At 43.4% G+C, this 15,260-nt stretch overlaps 1 protein-coding gene across 7 annotated transcripts in view; it reads right to left on the bottom strand.

Annotated features, from left to right (window-relative positions):
- Window positions 1-7,521: 7,521 nt before the first annotated feature.
- LOC128420714 (cytosolic beta-glucosidase-like) overlaps window positions 7,522-15,260 on the bottom strand; it is a 108,845-nt gene continuing 101,106 nt past the window's right edge. For 4 of the 7 annotated variants that reach the window (XM_053402533.1, XM_053402532.1, XM_053402535.1 and 1 more), the window contains one exon: window positions 7,522-7,995. In XM_053402533.1, the coding sequence (XP_053258508.1) occupies window positions 7,790-7,995 (206 nt within the window). In that variant the 3' untranslated portion in view covers window positions 7,522-7,789. The remainder of the gene's footprint in view (window positions 7,996-15,260) is intronic. The other 3 variants (XR_008332095.1, XR_008332097.1, XR_008332096.1) reach the window with 3 other exon arrangements.

Genomic DNA, 15,260 nt, shown 5'->3' with positions numbered 1-15,260 from the left:
TTTGCCAATCATCTTCATTAGACACTTAGAAGATTATTTCATGCCACTCTTCTAAGCAATATGACAGACAGAAAAATACAAGAGAAGATGAAGAAATTATTACTATACGGCCTATTACGTTTATGTGTTTTTTCAATTGGATTTGTGTAATATAGGCCTGAGTGTTTTTCTGTGGTTTAAATATGTCCTGGTAGTGAAATTCACAGGGACACGGGTGGTGCTGTGGTCTAAACCACTGAGCCTATGGCTTGCTGATCAGAAGGTTGGCGGTTCGAATCCCCACGACGAGGTGAACTCCCATTGCTCGGTCCCAGCTCCTGCCCGCCTAGCAGTTTGAAAGCACGTCAAAGTGCAAATAGTTAAATAAGTACCGCTCCAGCAGGAAGGTAAACGGCGTTTCCGTGCGGTGCTCTGGTTTGCCAGAAGCAGCTTAGTCATGCTGGCCACATGACCCGGAAAAACTGTCTGCGGGCGAACGTCGGCTCCCTTGGCCAGTAAAGCGAGATGAGCGCCGCAACCCCAGAGTTGTCCGTGACTGGACCTAACAATCAGGGGTTCCTTTACCTTTACCTAGTGAAATTCACACTAAGTTCCTGTGTTGGGGAAGCACTGCTTTGTCTTCCCAAACACAGGAGCTTAATGTGGAGAAAGGACTCCTAGCCTCTGGACTAGAGATGCTTCTGAAGTACATTCCACCTCGCCAAGATAAATTAAATGTGTGTGTGTGTGTGTCATTTGATATCACATTTCAACTGATCTCAAATGCACTGGTGGAGCTCCTAAGGTGCCTCCATTGTTCGAAAGTCGCATCACAGTGGACCCAAGTCAGTAATCAAGGATGCAATTAAACTTGTGCATTATGCTTACCTGAGGAAAGATTTGGATGCCCTTCAAAAGTTCAAATGCTGAGAGCCTTAGGCCCTACTCACTCAGCAGGCCTAAACAGACCCTACACATAGTCAGATGTCTCCATCTATTGGATTTAACACCTATCAGCTGGAGCGTCCAAAGCAATCCCTTTCTCAGTGTGCTGCCATCTGCCTACTTGTTTACCCTCTGAAAGCTCCTGGAATCTTCTCCCAGCTGCAAAGAATCCCCCTGGTTGCAGAAATGTGCTTGTCCCCCTTTCTCTGTTGCAAAAATGATCTAAGTGCTGCCAGAAGTTAATCTTTTTTTCTTGGCATCTACCGGAACCGCTACCTGCTACTGTCACATGGAGGCTTCTGACCATAGAACTAGTCTCTGGCTACAGTTTTGGTTACTTGCTGTGTTAAATGCAAATTGAACATGAACAGATTCCCTTAAACTTTTACTAAAAAGCAATTTAGTAAACAAGAACACTTTTGGATGTGAATTTCAGAGGTGCTAATTCCTATTATCCACAGATGTATCTGTTCCTGAGGTTTTTATTTAACAAAAACAAGTTCAAAAGCACACCTACTCTGTTGTACTCTGATGACCTTCTAGACTGATATGTACAGTATCTATGGATTTTAAGTATAATTAACCACTTCCAATTCAGTATTTAACAGCTTCAAGTTCTGTTTCTTTGATGGTCAAAAGCTAATCAATCTTGTTCTCAAATGCTAATACAAGCAATTAAAAATAACATTAATTGAAATACTGCAGGGGCTGGGTGGATTTTTTTTCCAATTTAACCTCATGGCAACACTAATTTACAGTGCTAATTAGTGAATTGCCCTTTGTATTATAAAACTTTGGAAGAGAGAGTTGTCCTTTAAAGCCCAACAGAGAAGTACAGATGGTCACTGCACTTTCAATGGGTTTGTATGCCAGATTTGGAATATTTATTTCACCTGATAGACCAAATGTACTGGAGTATATTATTTACAGTGAGAATTAATACTGCTTTGCAGAGAAAATGTATAGCCCATTTGTACCATGGTAAAACATATAAATATGCCCACTAGGATAAATAATATTCTACCCAGTGTCCTAATTAAAGGACAGAAAACCTTTCGATCTTGGATGACAATTTAAGAGGATAAAGTGAATTATAAATATACACTCTAATGTCTCAGGCAGGAGGACTGCTAAAAAATACAAATGAAATAAAACCGCAAACATTAATTTAAAAGTTGTGCAATTTAAGGCTCTTTACAGTGCAATTAGTTACTAACAATTAGTATACAAAAGAACCCCAAATAGATTTTACAATCCTACATATATGTTTGCATGTTTACTTTTTCTTCATTATCAGTTGGATGCAACTCGGCTGTTTAATGCTTCACTCCAGAGCAGCTGACAGTATTTTCATTGCCAAAAATTACCTGCAAACAAACATGAAAGGCACCCAGAAATCAAGTTGCTTTCGATATAGGAAGAGAAGAGTGCATAATTATTATATTATGGTCTACACCAGGCATGTCCAAAGTCTGTTTCGTGGGCCTAATCTGACCCGCCGGTCAGTTTAATCCGGCCCCTGTGGCAGTTTATTTCCTGGGGTAACAACAACTTTGGGATAAAATCATAAAGAAAGCTCAACAACTTCAATCCTTAAAAAAGAACAAAAACTTTGGTCGGCCCCCACAGCCCTTCACTTCATCAAATCTGGCCCTCTTTGAAAAAAGTTTGGACACCACTGGTCTACACAGATAAGAAATATGGATTTTTCTCTAACAGATATATGCCGGGGTATACTCAGTTTATTGACCTAAATGCACCCCACAGTGGTGAGAGAGGAAGAGCAAGTGAGTCGAACAGCAAGCATGCCAATTCTCGGGGGCTGAGGTGTCTTCAGCCCCCTCAATATTTGTTGAAAGGGGGCCAGGCCCTCTTGACGTTTAGGGGGCAGAGGAAGTCAAGCATTGACTGAGCCAAGTGTGGAACAGCTTCAGTGTCTGGTTGCTCCAGAACACTTGGCCTCATCCAGATGACGCAATGACACACACATTGATGGGACACCTCAATCTTGGTGACAACCCATGAGATGTTTGAAGGTGGCTATCATACCTCCTCTTTATCTCTTCTTTTCCAGGCTAAACATCCCCAACTCCCTCAACCACTCCTCATAAGGCACTTGGGTTTCCAGACCTTTGGTCATCTTGGTTGCCCTCCTCTGCACATGTTCAAGCTTGTCATTATCCTTCTTAAATTGTGGTGCCCAGAACTGGGCACAGAATAGAATGGTGCTATTACTTCCCATAGGGATGCGGTGGCACTGTGGGTTAAACCACAGGGCCTAGGACTTGCCAATCAGAAGGTCGGTGGTTTGAATCCCTGTGATGGGGTGAGCCCCCGTTGCTCGGTCCCTGCTCCTGCCAACTTAGCAGTTTGAAAGCATGTCAAAGTGCAAGTAGATAAATAGGTACCGCTCCAGCGGGAAGGTAAATGGCGTTTCCGTGTGCTGCTCTGGTTCGCCAGAAGCGGCTTAGTCATGCTGGCCCCATGACCCGGAAGCTGTACTCCAGCTCCCTCGGCCAATAAAGTGAGATGAGCGCCGCAACGCCAGAGTCGGCCACGACTGGACCTAATGGTCCTTTACCTTTACCTTTTATTACTTCCCATAATCTGGACATTACACTTCTGCTGATGCAGCCTAGAATAGCGTTCACATTTTTTGCTGCTGCATGAAGACATGCATGAACACTGCTGGATGACGTCTCTGCAAACCCAGACCTACACCTGACGTGTCCAGATGACACAAGGCCTTTTACAAAAGGCATGTCCACAGTTTCCGCCAGAAACTCAAATTCCCCCAGTCTAATATCCCTAGTGCTGCAAGATTGTCACAAGAGCACCTGGACAAAAATTGTCTATCAAAAACTTCACTCTTATGGTTTATCACCACAACAGCTACTCACTTTGGGTTTTAGTAAGACAAACAGTCTAATTTGTTAGTGCCTAAATGATACTGCGTGTCACTTGGCCACAATAAGGAAATTTTGCCCATGGTATGACTATTTTCCACCTTCCCGTTTCGACTCTCTGGCACCCTATCTGCCTAACCTAGCAATTCTAAAATATAGAAACGCTTTTACTCTTGCAGTATTGAATGTATTGCCCTCGGCTGTACTTGAGGGACAATTCCAACAGATTCCACACAAAAAACGCTTATGTCCCTGCAGTACTGAATCGGTGGCGCATGCCCTTCTGGCTTGCACTCTTTATAAAGACTTGAGGAATGAGATTATCACCCCTCTTTTATTGTCCATTCCGGGTCGCCCAACCACTGCCCCAGTGTTCCTTTCTCTTGGCAGATCAAGATGAGCAGGTGACAGCAAAGGTTGCAAGGTTTTTAGCTGGGGCAATCAGAATAAGATCCACTATTTGACTATTGATTCAAAACCCCAAAATGTATTTTATATAATTCACTTTTTATTTCTATTCTTTGTATATCATATTGTTGTTTTATTGCTATGGCTGATGGCTGACACAAATAAAGATTCATTCATTCATTCATTCCGCCACAAAATAACTGACCAACATGCGGTTGATGTGCCTACTGTGTTCTCCCCTAATATTGCACTAAATATTCTCCTGTCTCCATAACCCCATCCTAGGTTCTCCTTCTTGGTGACTTCAGAATGTTTCAGAATACTGGAAGATTCTGACGGAAAGTTTGCAACTGGCGTGTTTCGTGTTGGGATAGTACGTAATCGATGAACATAAGATCCTTCCTCATTAAACAATACTCTCTTCTGTAAAATAAGAGTATTGTTCTTTGGAAAATAATGGAAATTATACATGAGCGTGCGCATAAACTCTCTTAGTACAAACCAGGAGCTGCCACGTTCTCTCTTAATTCTTCCGCCAATACAACATGTCAAAAGGAGTGAAAGGAAATCTTAATCCCACCAGAGCACCTTGATGTACCATTTGCACAGGTAAAGGAGATGTGGAGTTTACACAAAACAGAGGAACAAAGCCAAGCAATCTTATACACTTTAGACTTCTAGCCTTTTGTGAACAGCTGCAGAATGTAAGCAGCGAACATTTTTTTAAAAGCATTTTTTAAAAATAAAAAAAAATCTAAGCAATCAGCAGTGTGTATTTTTTCCCCCTTTTTTATCTGGAAAGATTTAACACTTTTTAAGATTACTTTTCCTATTGTGAAAGCTCCCTTTGTATACAGAGCCTTTCAAACTCCTTTTCTCCCATTGTTGGCACGGGAAGGTGGGATGGTGCGAGAGATCTTTTGTTCCCGCAGGACGTTTTTCTTTGACTTTGCCTCTGTGAGCAGATGGGAGGGGTGGGGTGAAGGAAGGTCCTTTCTCAGTGCACAAGGCGTTCCTCTGAGCTTTTGGCCCAGCCCTCAGCACCGTACCAGCCCTATCCTAAAAAGCAAGTCTGTGGCCTTTACTGCACCAACCTCACCACTCTGCTCACAGACCCAATGCCTTCTTTTTCCAGGCTAACCGCTGACATGAGGACATGGCCCTGCAGTTATTCTGCAATTGCTGTGAACCAAGTTCTGATCAAAATGACATTTGCTTGAGAGCAACTTAAATAGCTCCCAGGCAGTATATTCACGCTCTCCTTGTTGCTCCCTCGCAATGAGGCACTTAACAAAAGCATTAGCTCTGAACAGAACTCATTTGCTAGCAATTTGTACTAGCAAGGCCTCGGGAGGTACACCTCTGAGGCCCGGTTTGTTCCTTTTCTCTACCTTATTCCTTAGAGGCAAACATATGCTTCTCGCACCTTCCGATTCTTAACTATTTAATGTGGCATTGTCGGGGAGGTATGTATTCTGTCTTCCTGCTGGAGCGCAGGGAAAGCAGTGCAGAAGTCAGCTTCCTAAGAACCTCTGCTTGCTTGCTTGCTTGCTTGCTTGCTTTTTTATAACTCCAGCATGTTTCCAGCCCTTGTGTCTGGCAAAAAATATGCTTGTAACCGAGTGCTGAAATCTCAGAAATCTGAATTTTTGCTAGCTGGGAACGGTTTCCAGAGGTTGGGCTGAGGTTTCAGTGTTCCACATGCCTCCTTGCCCCTAGGCATGGTCAATGAAATCACAGTAAGATGCAAAATGTATGGGGGTTTTTTAATCTGCAAAACAGATTATGTGAATTCAAGAAATTCTGCAAAATTGCATTATATAGCTCACAGAATTCATTTTTGGGGGAGGCAGGCATTAAAACTGGATCATTTGGGGTTAGGAACGAGTTAATCTGTCCATTTTGGGTTTTCTCAGTTTCTCACTTTTCCAGTTCAGTTCAGTTCTCCACAATTCCATTGGAGTTTGCGATTTCTTTTTTTTTAAAGCCTCACAAAAACTCATCAGTATTTTAGTGCAAATTTCTCCTAATATACACATTTTTCTAAGTTATTTTCACTAATATATGCATTTTTGTGTACATAATTTGTTTAAACTGATTTATAAAACAGATTTTATATACATATAATGTTTTCATTCTACCAATATTTAGTTGAGTTTTAATCTGTAGGCTGCCTTTAGTCTCATCAGGGAAAAAGGTGATATATGAATAAATTATATTATTATTATTATTATTATTATTATTATTATTATTAGGCTGGAGAACTGTACCGCAAAATTCAAAGCTGTGCGAATTTCAAAGGATGGTTGATTCGGTTCATGTACTGTTTCAGAAAATATTAATTAAGTAGGTTTGCCTTTAAATTTAAACTAAATCCAATTCCCCCCCAACCCCTAGCTTGAGCAAAGATTTGTTTTTTAAAGAGTTCTCTTCATATAGCACCCATTTAATTTACATGGACAAGTTGCTTGCTTTTGCCTATTGAATTTCTGCCCAGTGCAAGAGGCCAGGAAGTTCTCTTCATTCAGGAAAATGCAGACCACTTAATAGGATGTTTCACTGGTAAAGCCTTAGTTAGCTTATCTTAGTACCAGAACCTATAACAGACAAATACATACAGTAATTCTGTAGTTCTGAAAAAGTGTGCTCTTCAGGAATCTGGCTGTGTATAAGTAGACAGATACGGAACAGTCCACCAAATGTGCTTCCTCTATGTCAGACAAGCAGATGGCCAAGAAAATGAATAAGCATCAAACTATCCCATTCATTGTGATAGGAGGGAGGAAAGAGTAGCTCATTTGTGTGTGTTTCTAATGTAGCTTCTTTGGCTGCGACTCCCAGACATGTGCCCACTTGATAGCAACCCAACATTTGGTGCTGTATAATATATGACATCTGGGGGACACGGGTGGCGCTGTGGGTTAAACCACAGAGCCTAGGACTTGCCGATCAGAAGGTCGGCGGTTCGAATCCCCGCAATGACGGGGTGAGCTCCCGTTGCTCGGTCCCTGCTCCTGCCAACCTAGTAGTTCGAAAGCACGTCAAAGTGCAAGTAGATAAATAGGTAAATACCTTCCAGCGGGAAGGTAAACGGCGTTTCTGTGCAATGTTCTGGTTCGCCAGAAGCGGCTTAGTCCTGCTGGCCACATGACCCGGAAGCTGTATGCCGGCTCCCTTGGCCAATAAAGCAAAATGAGCGCCGCAACCCCAGAGTCGGCCACGACTGGACCTAATGGTCAGGGGTCCCTTTACCTTTAATATATGACATCACTCTCTGAATCCCTTAAGTCAAAAGTATTTTAAACATTACAGAAAATGTTAATATATTTTATTTATTTATTTTATTTGTATTTATTTTGTATTTATTTATTTTAAATTCAAACTTTAAAACTTTATAGGTTCACTTCCCCTTTCTGCATAGTTATTGCTCTGATTTCTGCTTTTTGAGAAATAGTTATTGAAAATTAAAATTCAGCTTGGTTTATTTTTGGCAATTTCACGGCATGTGCCTCTCTTGTAAGTGGCCAACGTTTATTATTAACAGACAGTTGTCAACCATGTGATTTCATCAGTCCATTGTTGGCAATAACTTTGGCGTATTCAATGGCCGATTTGTAAGGAGCTCGAGGGAGAGCCGGATTTTCGAAGTCCACATGGAAGAGTCCAAAGCGAGATCTGTATCCGCAAGTCCACTCAAAGTTGTCCAAAAGGGACCACACAAAGTAGCCTTTCAGTTGGACGCCATCAATGTAGATTGCTGATATGGAAAAAAAAGGGAAGAAACCATGTTTATAGATTTCATTCAAATCCACAGAACTCAAGGGGGTGTGCATACACCCACAAATCCAGGTATTGACCAGACACCTCTGAAGCTTAGGGCTGGATCTATACAGCTATTAAAAAAATGCTATGAAACGCTATGAAAAGAAACGTTATAAAAGCTCACAATGGAAATTTGCATAACATATATGTAGGCCTGAACCATATGCTAGTTCCCAAAACTTTACGTATCCTGTCAACAGTATGAGTCAGGCCTCCATACACTGCAGTTTTACGCACACAGAGACTATGCAAGTGTTATCTGGTAGAGCATTATCCTGTTTCTTCCTCCCACTGGTTTGCAACTGTTTGCGTGTCGAGGTCCCCAAGCCACCCCAATAACTCACACATCACACATCAAATTTTGTTTAAGGTTTTTGGCATGATTTTGGCCACAACTTTATTTAAATACACACATGTGAGTGGTTGCTTAGGCATTGGTTACGACTATCTGTCCTTGCCCCAGGGACAGAACTGACTTCCGGATTCCAGCGGAAGCCAGTCAGGGAAAACAATATCAGGGAGAAATGAAGCTGGGCATCAATCCCTCACTTCTCACCCGCATGCTCCCAGGGGCTTGCACGGCCCAAGCCCGATGCCAGGGACTAGGATGATAGGATGGCAAGCCCCTGAATTCCTTTAACGGAATTCCCTTTCCGCACCACCATTGGAGGAGTAGGCACTTACCCCTCCACCAACCAATTTTAACCAATGCCTAACCGCCAACCTTACAAGTTGTGACGATTTGCTACGCAGTAGGCAAAAACCAAATGGCACCAGCCAATCAGCCAAATGGACAAAATGCCTACCAGGCCCCTGCCCCAAAAGCAGGCAACCCCATGACAGGCATAGCAATGTCAAATGCAAAGAACCCCCTCAATTCAGGGAGGGTGGGCAGGTGATCCGGTGCAAGCAGCCCAAGAGGACGCCCAAAGCTGGGCGTCCAGCATTTAAAACCTCTGACCCCTCCTCCAAATTGGCAACAAGGAAATCTTCCCGGAGACTCAATTTACCCAATCACTGCCTGAATCCCCTCCAAACATCCGCACAGTAACAGTGAGGTGGCCTGCAGGCCCCCACCGCAACACGTGCTCTCTGTTAGGAAGAACACGTTTTGTCCAAATTGACTGTGTATGATGATTTTTAAAAAATAATAATAATAAATGACCTGATTTTCTATGTTCTTAGAAATATAATTGTGCATCTTGATAATTCCACACTAAGAAAGCATCGTGGCAACATGTTAAGATGGAGCAAGTCAATGTGTGAGAATCACTGTGTGTCCTGATACTCCTACAAAGGAAAGCCCCCCCCCCCAAATGTGATGGTTTTAAGCCTCCTCTGCTTTCACAGCAAACTCAAAGGTGCAGAAATGTGTCTTTACTATTTGTCACCCATGCACACGCGAAATATTTAGGCAGAGAATTGCCTAGGTAGCGTCTAATATAGCGTGTGAAGAACACAGCCCTCTGACATTATTAGACAATAAGCCATTGAGGACGCTACTGTATAATCTGTCTGCATACCATAGACAAAACAGAAGAGGAAACCTGGCCACGTGACTTGTCAGCTTGATTTATGAGGTACCTAAATCTTGGGGGAAACAATCTTTTGTGTATTAAACCTCTGCTCAAAACAGTGCTGTGTACAAAGATAACTGAGGACGACAGGCGTGGTTCTTGGTTCGCTGAAGCTGGAACAAATGTGATAACGGACGCTGTTCACACACATCTACTGGTTTCTTTTGGGGGGGGGAGGCTTTAAACTATTATAAGAAGGAAGAGGTGCTAAGGAAGACACCTATAATGTAAAGGTGAGGCACAGAAAAATAATATCCACAGTGAACTTTTGATGTACTGCTTCCTTGGTGATAGGACGTTTGCTAAACATGGTGACTCCATGCCGATACTTTGATTAGAAAACACGTCAGGAGCTCATTATTTCCAAGCCGTGGGCAAGATTTCCCAACATCCTCAGTTAAATTGCGCACTGCTGCCATGCTGCACCAACTCATTTTCTCCCATTCTTATTTTTTTTTTGGGGGGGTGGTATAAGAGGAAGACTCTTAGCTAAGTTTTGCCCTGGAAACAGACTATTCTAATTTAAAAATACAAAGGTCTCTTATCTCTGGTGAGGGGAGCTAGTTCAAACTTCCCTCGGCTTGTAGAGCACAAAGCCAGAATAGTGTCGTGCTGCCCAGGTGATCTTCAGGCAGAGGAGATACATTCACACAGATGGCTTGTGGTACAGTGGTACCTTGGGATAAGAACTTAATTCGTTCTGGAGGTCCGTTCTTAACCTGAAACTGTTCTTAACCTGAAGCACCACTTTAGCTAATGGGGCCTCCCGCTGCCGCTGCGCCACCAGAGCACAATTTCTGTTCTCATCCTGAAGCAATGTTCTTAACCTGAGGTACTATTTCTGGGTTAGCGGAACCTGAAGCATCTGTAACCTGAAGCGTCTGTAACCCGAGGTACCACTGTACTTGTATAAGGGTTATGGAGGAGAAGTGCCCTTGGCTCTATAGGGGTAAGAGTGCACACTCCTTTAGGGGACAGAATACACACTCCTTCCTTCAATTTAGTGTGAACACCACAGACACCAAAGGGCGTTAAACTACTGTTAAATTGGATGCGTAGACAATGTTTCTGAAGCTGGATTCCTAGGCTGAAGCTGCTCAAATAACCTTGTCACATTTCATTTCATTTTTTCTCTCCCTCACTGGCCCAAAATAATCTTCATGCATTTCCCAAACACATATGTTTCTTCCTCTCGGTATTTCATGCTTCGGGTTTTCTTTCTTTTTTTTATGCCAAATGCTGAATTATTGCAATAGCACTTCCATATCCACACAGCACCTCAAATAATATATGCAGTATGTTGTTGATGATGATGATGATGATGAAGGAGGAGGAGGAGGAGGAGGAAAGAATTTCAAAGTGGCCTGATAACAAGTTTCTAGGATCATTCCCGAACCCAAGTTCATTTTTTGTGAGGAAAATTAGTCATATAATGGTGAGGAAATGGTAAACCACATGCCATAGTTAGTGTGTGTGAGAGAGACTAAGAGGGGGCAGGGCAATGGTACTACGTAAAATTCAATCTGCACAACAAACCTGCACCTCTTTAATAAAGTTCACGAAAACGAAGAAGCTGAGCGCAGACAGGAAAAGGTCACAGGATGTGGTGCACACTATTTATTTTTGTTAATTTCTAGATTACCTTTCATAAGATTCCAGAGTGACCTACAATATTAAAAGAAACACAAACAATGACATAATAGCTCCATACAAAGTAATACTGTTTCTAAACAGAGCAAATCTCACAAATCAACAGATGTGCAGTAAGGTAAAGGGGGCCCTGACCATTAGGTCCAGTCGTGGCCGACTCTGGGGTTGTGGCGCTCATCTTGCTTTATTGGCCGAGGGAGCCGGCGTACAGCTTCCGCGTCATGTGGCCAGCATGACTAAGCTGCTTCTGGCGAACCAGAGCAGTGCACGGAAATGCCGTTTACCTTCCCGCCAGAGCGGTACCTATTTATCTACTTGCACTTTGAAGTGCTTTCAAACTGCTAGGTTGGCAGGAGCAGGGACTGAGCAACGGGCGCTCACCCCGTCGCGGGGATTCGAACCGCCGACCTTCTGATCCACAAGTCCTAGGCTCTGTGGTTTAACCCACAGCACTACCCGCGTCCCTTCTAGATGTGCAGTACAGAAGTCCTATTAGGTTCAATGCAAGTGTATACTGTACTGGATTCCAGCCTAACTAAAAACAGCTAAACTAAAAATATTTGAAAGGCCTGGGTGAATACAAAATGATTTGCCTGGCAGCAAAAAAAAGGTAGCAGTGAAGGCATCACGTGAACTTCCTTGGGGAAAATGTTCCACAAACAAGGAGCAACCACTAAAAATGTCCTCCCTCTGGTCAGCCCCTGCCTCACCTCTGCTCAGAGAAGAGAATGACCTCGGAATATGAGCAGGTCAGGTTGGGAGCAGATGTTCATTCAGATACTTGCACCAGTACCTTGAAATGAGCTCAGAAGTAGAAAGGAAGCCAGTGAAACTCTTTCAACATCAGTGTGATGGGTTCCCAACCACTAGTCCTATCTAAAATTCCGGCAGCTGCATTCTGTATTAACTGTGGTTTTCATGTTGTCTTTGAGGACAGCTCAATATACAGTGATTAAACCATGTTCTCTTCATGTATGTATGAAAAGCAGGTTGTATGGAAACTGCTGGTGCAAACCCAGCCCTAGGTATATCATATATCTGAATTAGAAGGCAAGAACCCAAAAGCACTTTACCGGAACATGCGCTCCAGATAGGAGATAGTGTATCTACAAAGGAGAACTTTCGCATATGAAGCAAACCTTATTCCCAGTTCCTACGGTGTCCAAGTACTTTGGTGACAGCCACATTATTAATTAGCATAGATCTATTTACACCCATTATGCCATTAATCACTGTATCAGGAAGGTCGTCTAATTAATTAACCGCCATGGGTGGTCACAACAGCTGAAAGAACCATTTCAGGTATATGGCAGAGTACATCATTTGTCTTGTCTTCTACGGCACCCATCTCTTTCTTGCCCAGTCTCCTCTGCATACTTTTCTTTCCTTGATCTCTGTGTTAGCTTTGATACCACGGGACACTCACTCCCCACAAGGTCTTTTCATTCTTGGAATGTTATGACATCAATTTACTGGGGCTTCACATCACACTGACAGCTCGTTCAGTTCTTTTATTGAAATATCTTCTTCTCTCCCACTGACCAGTGGCATTTTCGAAGGTTTGCCATTAATCCCTTGCTTTCTGCTTATAATGCCACAAACAGTAGTCTCCAGGCTAGCCTCATTAGACCATATATTTTCCATTTCTGCATATGTTTTACTTCCCAGTTCTGGCACCCTTTACCGCTTGTCCCTCTTCTGGTGGACTGGAACCTTGATAGACAACTCCATCAGTGGGTCACCACCCTAAGCTTGGAGCAGGTGGGGGAGAGCAAAGACCTTGCCATTGGCCAGCAGTGACAAATTATATTTTATACTTCCTAGATTAGCTGATGGGGCAGGAGGCTGTTCTGAAGAAGAACAGGATATATAACCAGCAGTACTTGTTGTTATCAGAGAAGGAAGAACTTATAAATTTGGCTTGGCTATGGTTGCTAGAGGGACACGGGTAGCGCTGTGGGTTAAACCACAGAGCCAAGGACTTGCCGATCAGAAGTCTGGGAGAGAGGAAGATAAATTAGCCTCTCAAGATGTTTCAGGGTTTGGACACCATCACTGAGAATGCCATGTTCCACATAACGATAACTGCACCTCAGAGATCCACAGACTTGGTGGAGATCCTCCTTAGCTGATCTTAAGGGACAGACAAGATAACTAAATGCAGCCTCCATTTTTAGAGGCAGTTGTTGGGGACAAATGAAAGGAAAAGACTGTGGCCTTCATTCCCTCTGCTGAGCTTTCCAGAGCTTCTCTCTGTTCACGGTTGGAAACAAAATGAGGAACTAAGTGGATCTTTAAAGGTAAAGGGACCCCTGACCATTAGGTCCAGTCGTGGCTGACTCTGGGGTTGCGGCGCTCAGCTCGCTTTATTAGCCGAGGGAGCCGGCGTACAGCTTCTGGGTCATATGGCCAGCATGACTAAGCTGCTGCTGGCGAACCAGAGCAGTGCATGGAAACGCCATTTACCTTCCCACCACAGTGGTACCTATTTATCTACTTGCACTTTGACGTGCTTTTAAACTGCTAGGTTGGCAGGAGCAGGGACTGAACAACGGGATCTCACCCCATCGCGGGGATTCGAACTGCTGACCTTCTGATCAGTAAGTCCTAGGCTCTGTGGTTTAACCCACAGCGCCACCCGCATCCCCTAGTGGATCTTTAGTCTGACCCAAATCCAAACCTTTCCGTGCTCATTTGAAGGTTACTGCCACTCATACAATACTGAAATGCAAAAAGCAGGATGCCACTTAAAATACTATTAAAACAAACTAACAACGTAGTGCTCCGCAACATTCAACATATATCCCATATCTTTTACAATAAAACAACACTCTGCTTATTTTCCTTCTCTTCCTATCATTGACAGACTTTTTCCTAATACAGTGGTACCTTGGTGCTAGAACGGCTTGGCTCTGGAACAAATCAGCTCCCGAACACTGCAAACCCTGAAGGAAGTGTTCCAGTTTGTGAACGTTTTTCGGAAGCCTAACGTCAGACGGGGCTTCCGCTTGAGTGCAGGAAGCTCCAGCAGCCAATCGGAAGCCGCCCCTTGGTTTTTGAACAGTTTCGGGAGTCGAACAGACTCCAAGAACGGATTAAGTTCGAGAACCAAGGTACCACTTTGATTAAAAACTGATACAAGCAAATGAAATCTTGTTTCCTTCTTTTCTTTTGCACTTCAGATGCTAGATTGAAAAGAACACTTTTACAGTAACAAGAAAACTCCATGGACAATGACAAACCTAGACAGCATCTTAAAAAGCAGAGACATCACCTTGCCAACAAAGGTCCATATAGTTAAAGCTACGGTTTTCCCAGTAGTGATGTATGGAAGTGAGAGCTGGACCATAAAGAAGGCTGATCACCGAAGAATTGATGCTTTTGAATTATGGTGCTGGAGGAGACTCTTGAGAGTCCCATGGACTGCAAGAAGATTGAGCCTGAAGGAAATCAGCCCTGAGTGCTCACTGGAAGGACAGATCCTGAAGCTGAGACTCCAGTACTTTGGCCACCTCATGAGAAGAGAAGACTCCCTGGAAAAGACCCTGATGTTGGGAAAGATGGAGGGCACAAGGAGAAGGGGATGACAGAGGACGAGATGGTTGGATAGTGTTCTCGAAGCTACCTGCATGAGTTTGACCAAACTGCGGGAGGCAGTGGAAGACAGGAGTGCCTGGCGTGCTCTGGTCCATGGGGTCACGAAGAGTAGTACATGACTAAACGACTAAACAACAACAACTACAGTAACAACATGGAGGATCAATGTGGAATCCTGGTGACCACTGGCCTAGTTTATACACTTGGAACTGCTCAGATGCTCCCTCGACGTGTGGCTGCTTCCGTTTTGTGATAATAGTGGGGGGCGAGAGGAATCCTAAAGCAATCACACAAATCACAACAGCCCCACATAAAGGCCCCATGTGAAAACACTTGAGTCTGGACAAACAGCGAACACCTATATAGAAACCCCTCA

The sequence above is a fragment of the Podarcis raffonei genome, chromosome 9 (genome assembly GCF_027172205.1).
Source record: "Podarcis raffonei isolate rPodRaf1 chromosome 9, rPodRaf1.pri, whole genome shotgun sequence".
NCBI classification, from domain to species: Eukaryota; Metazoa; Chordata; class Lepidosauria; order Squamata; family Lacertidae; genus Podarcis; species Podarcis raffonei.
Note: the sequence above shows the minus strand (reverse complement) of the source record. Positions and strands in the feature narration are given on the sequence as shown.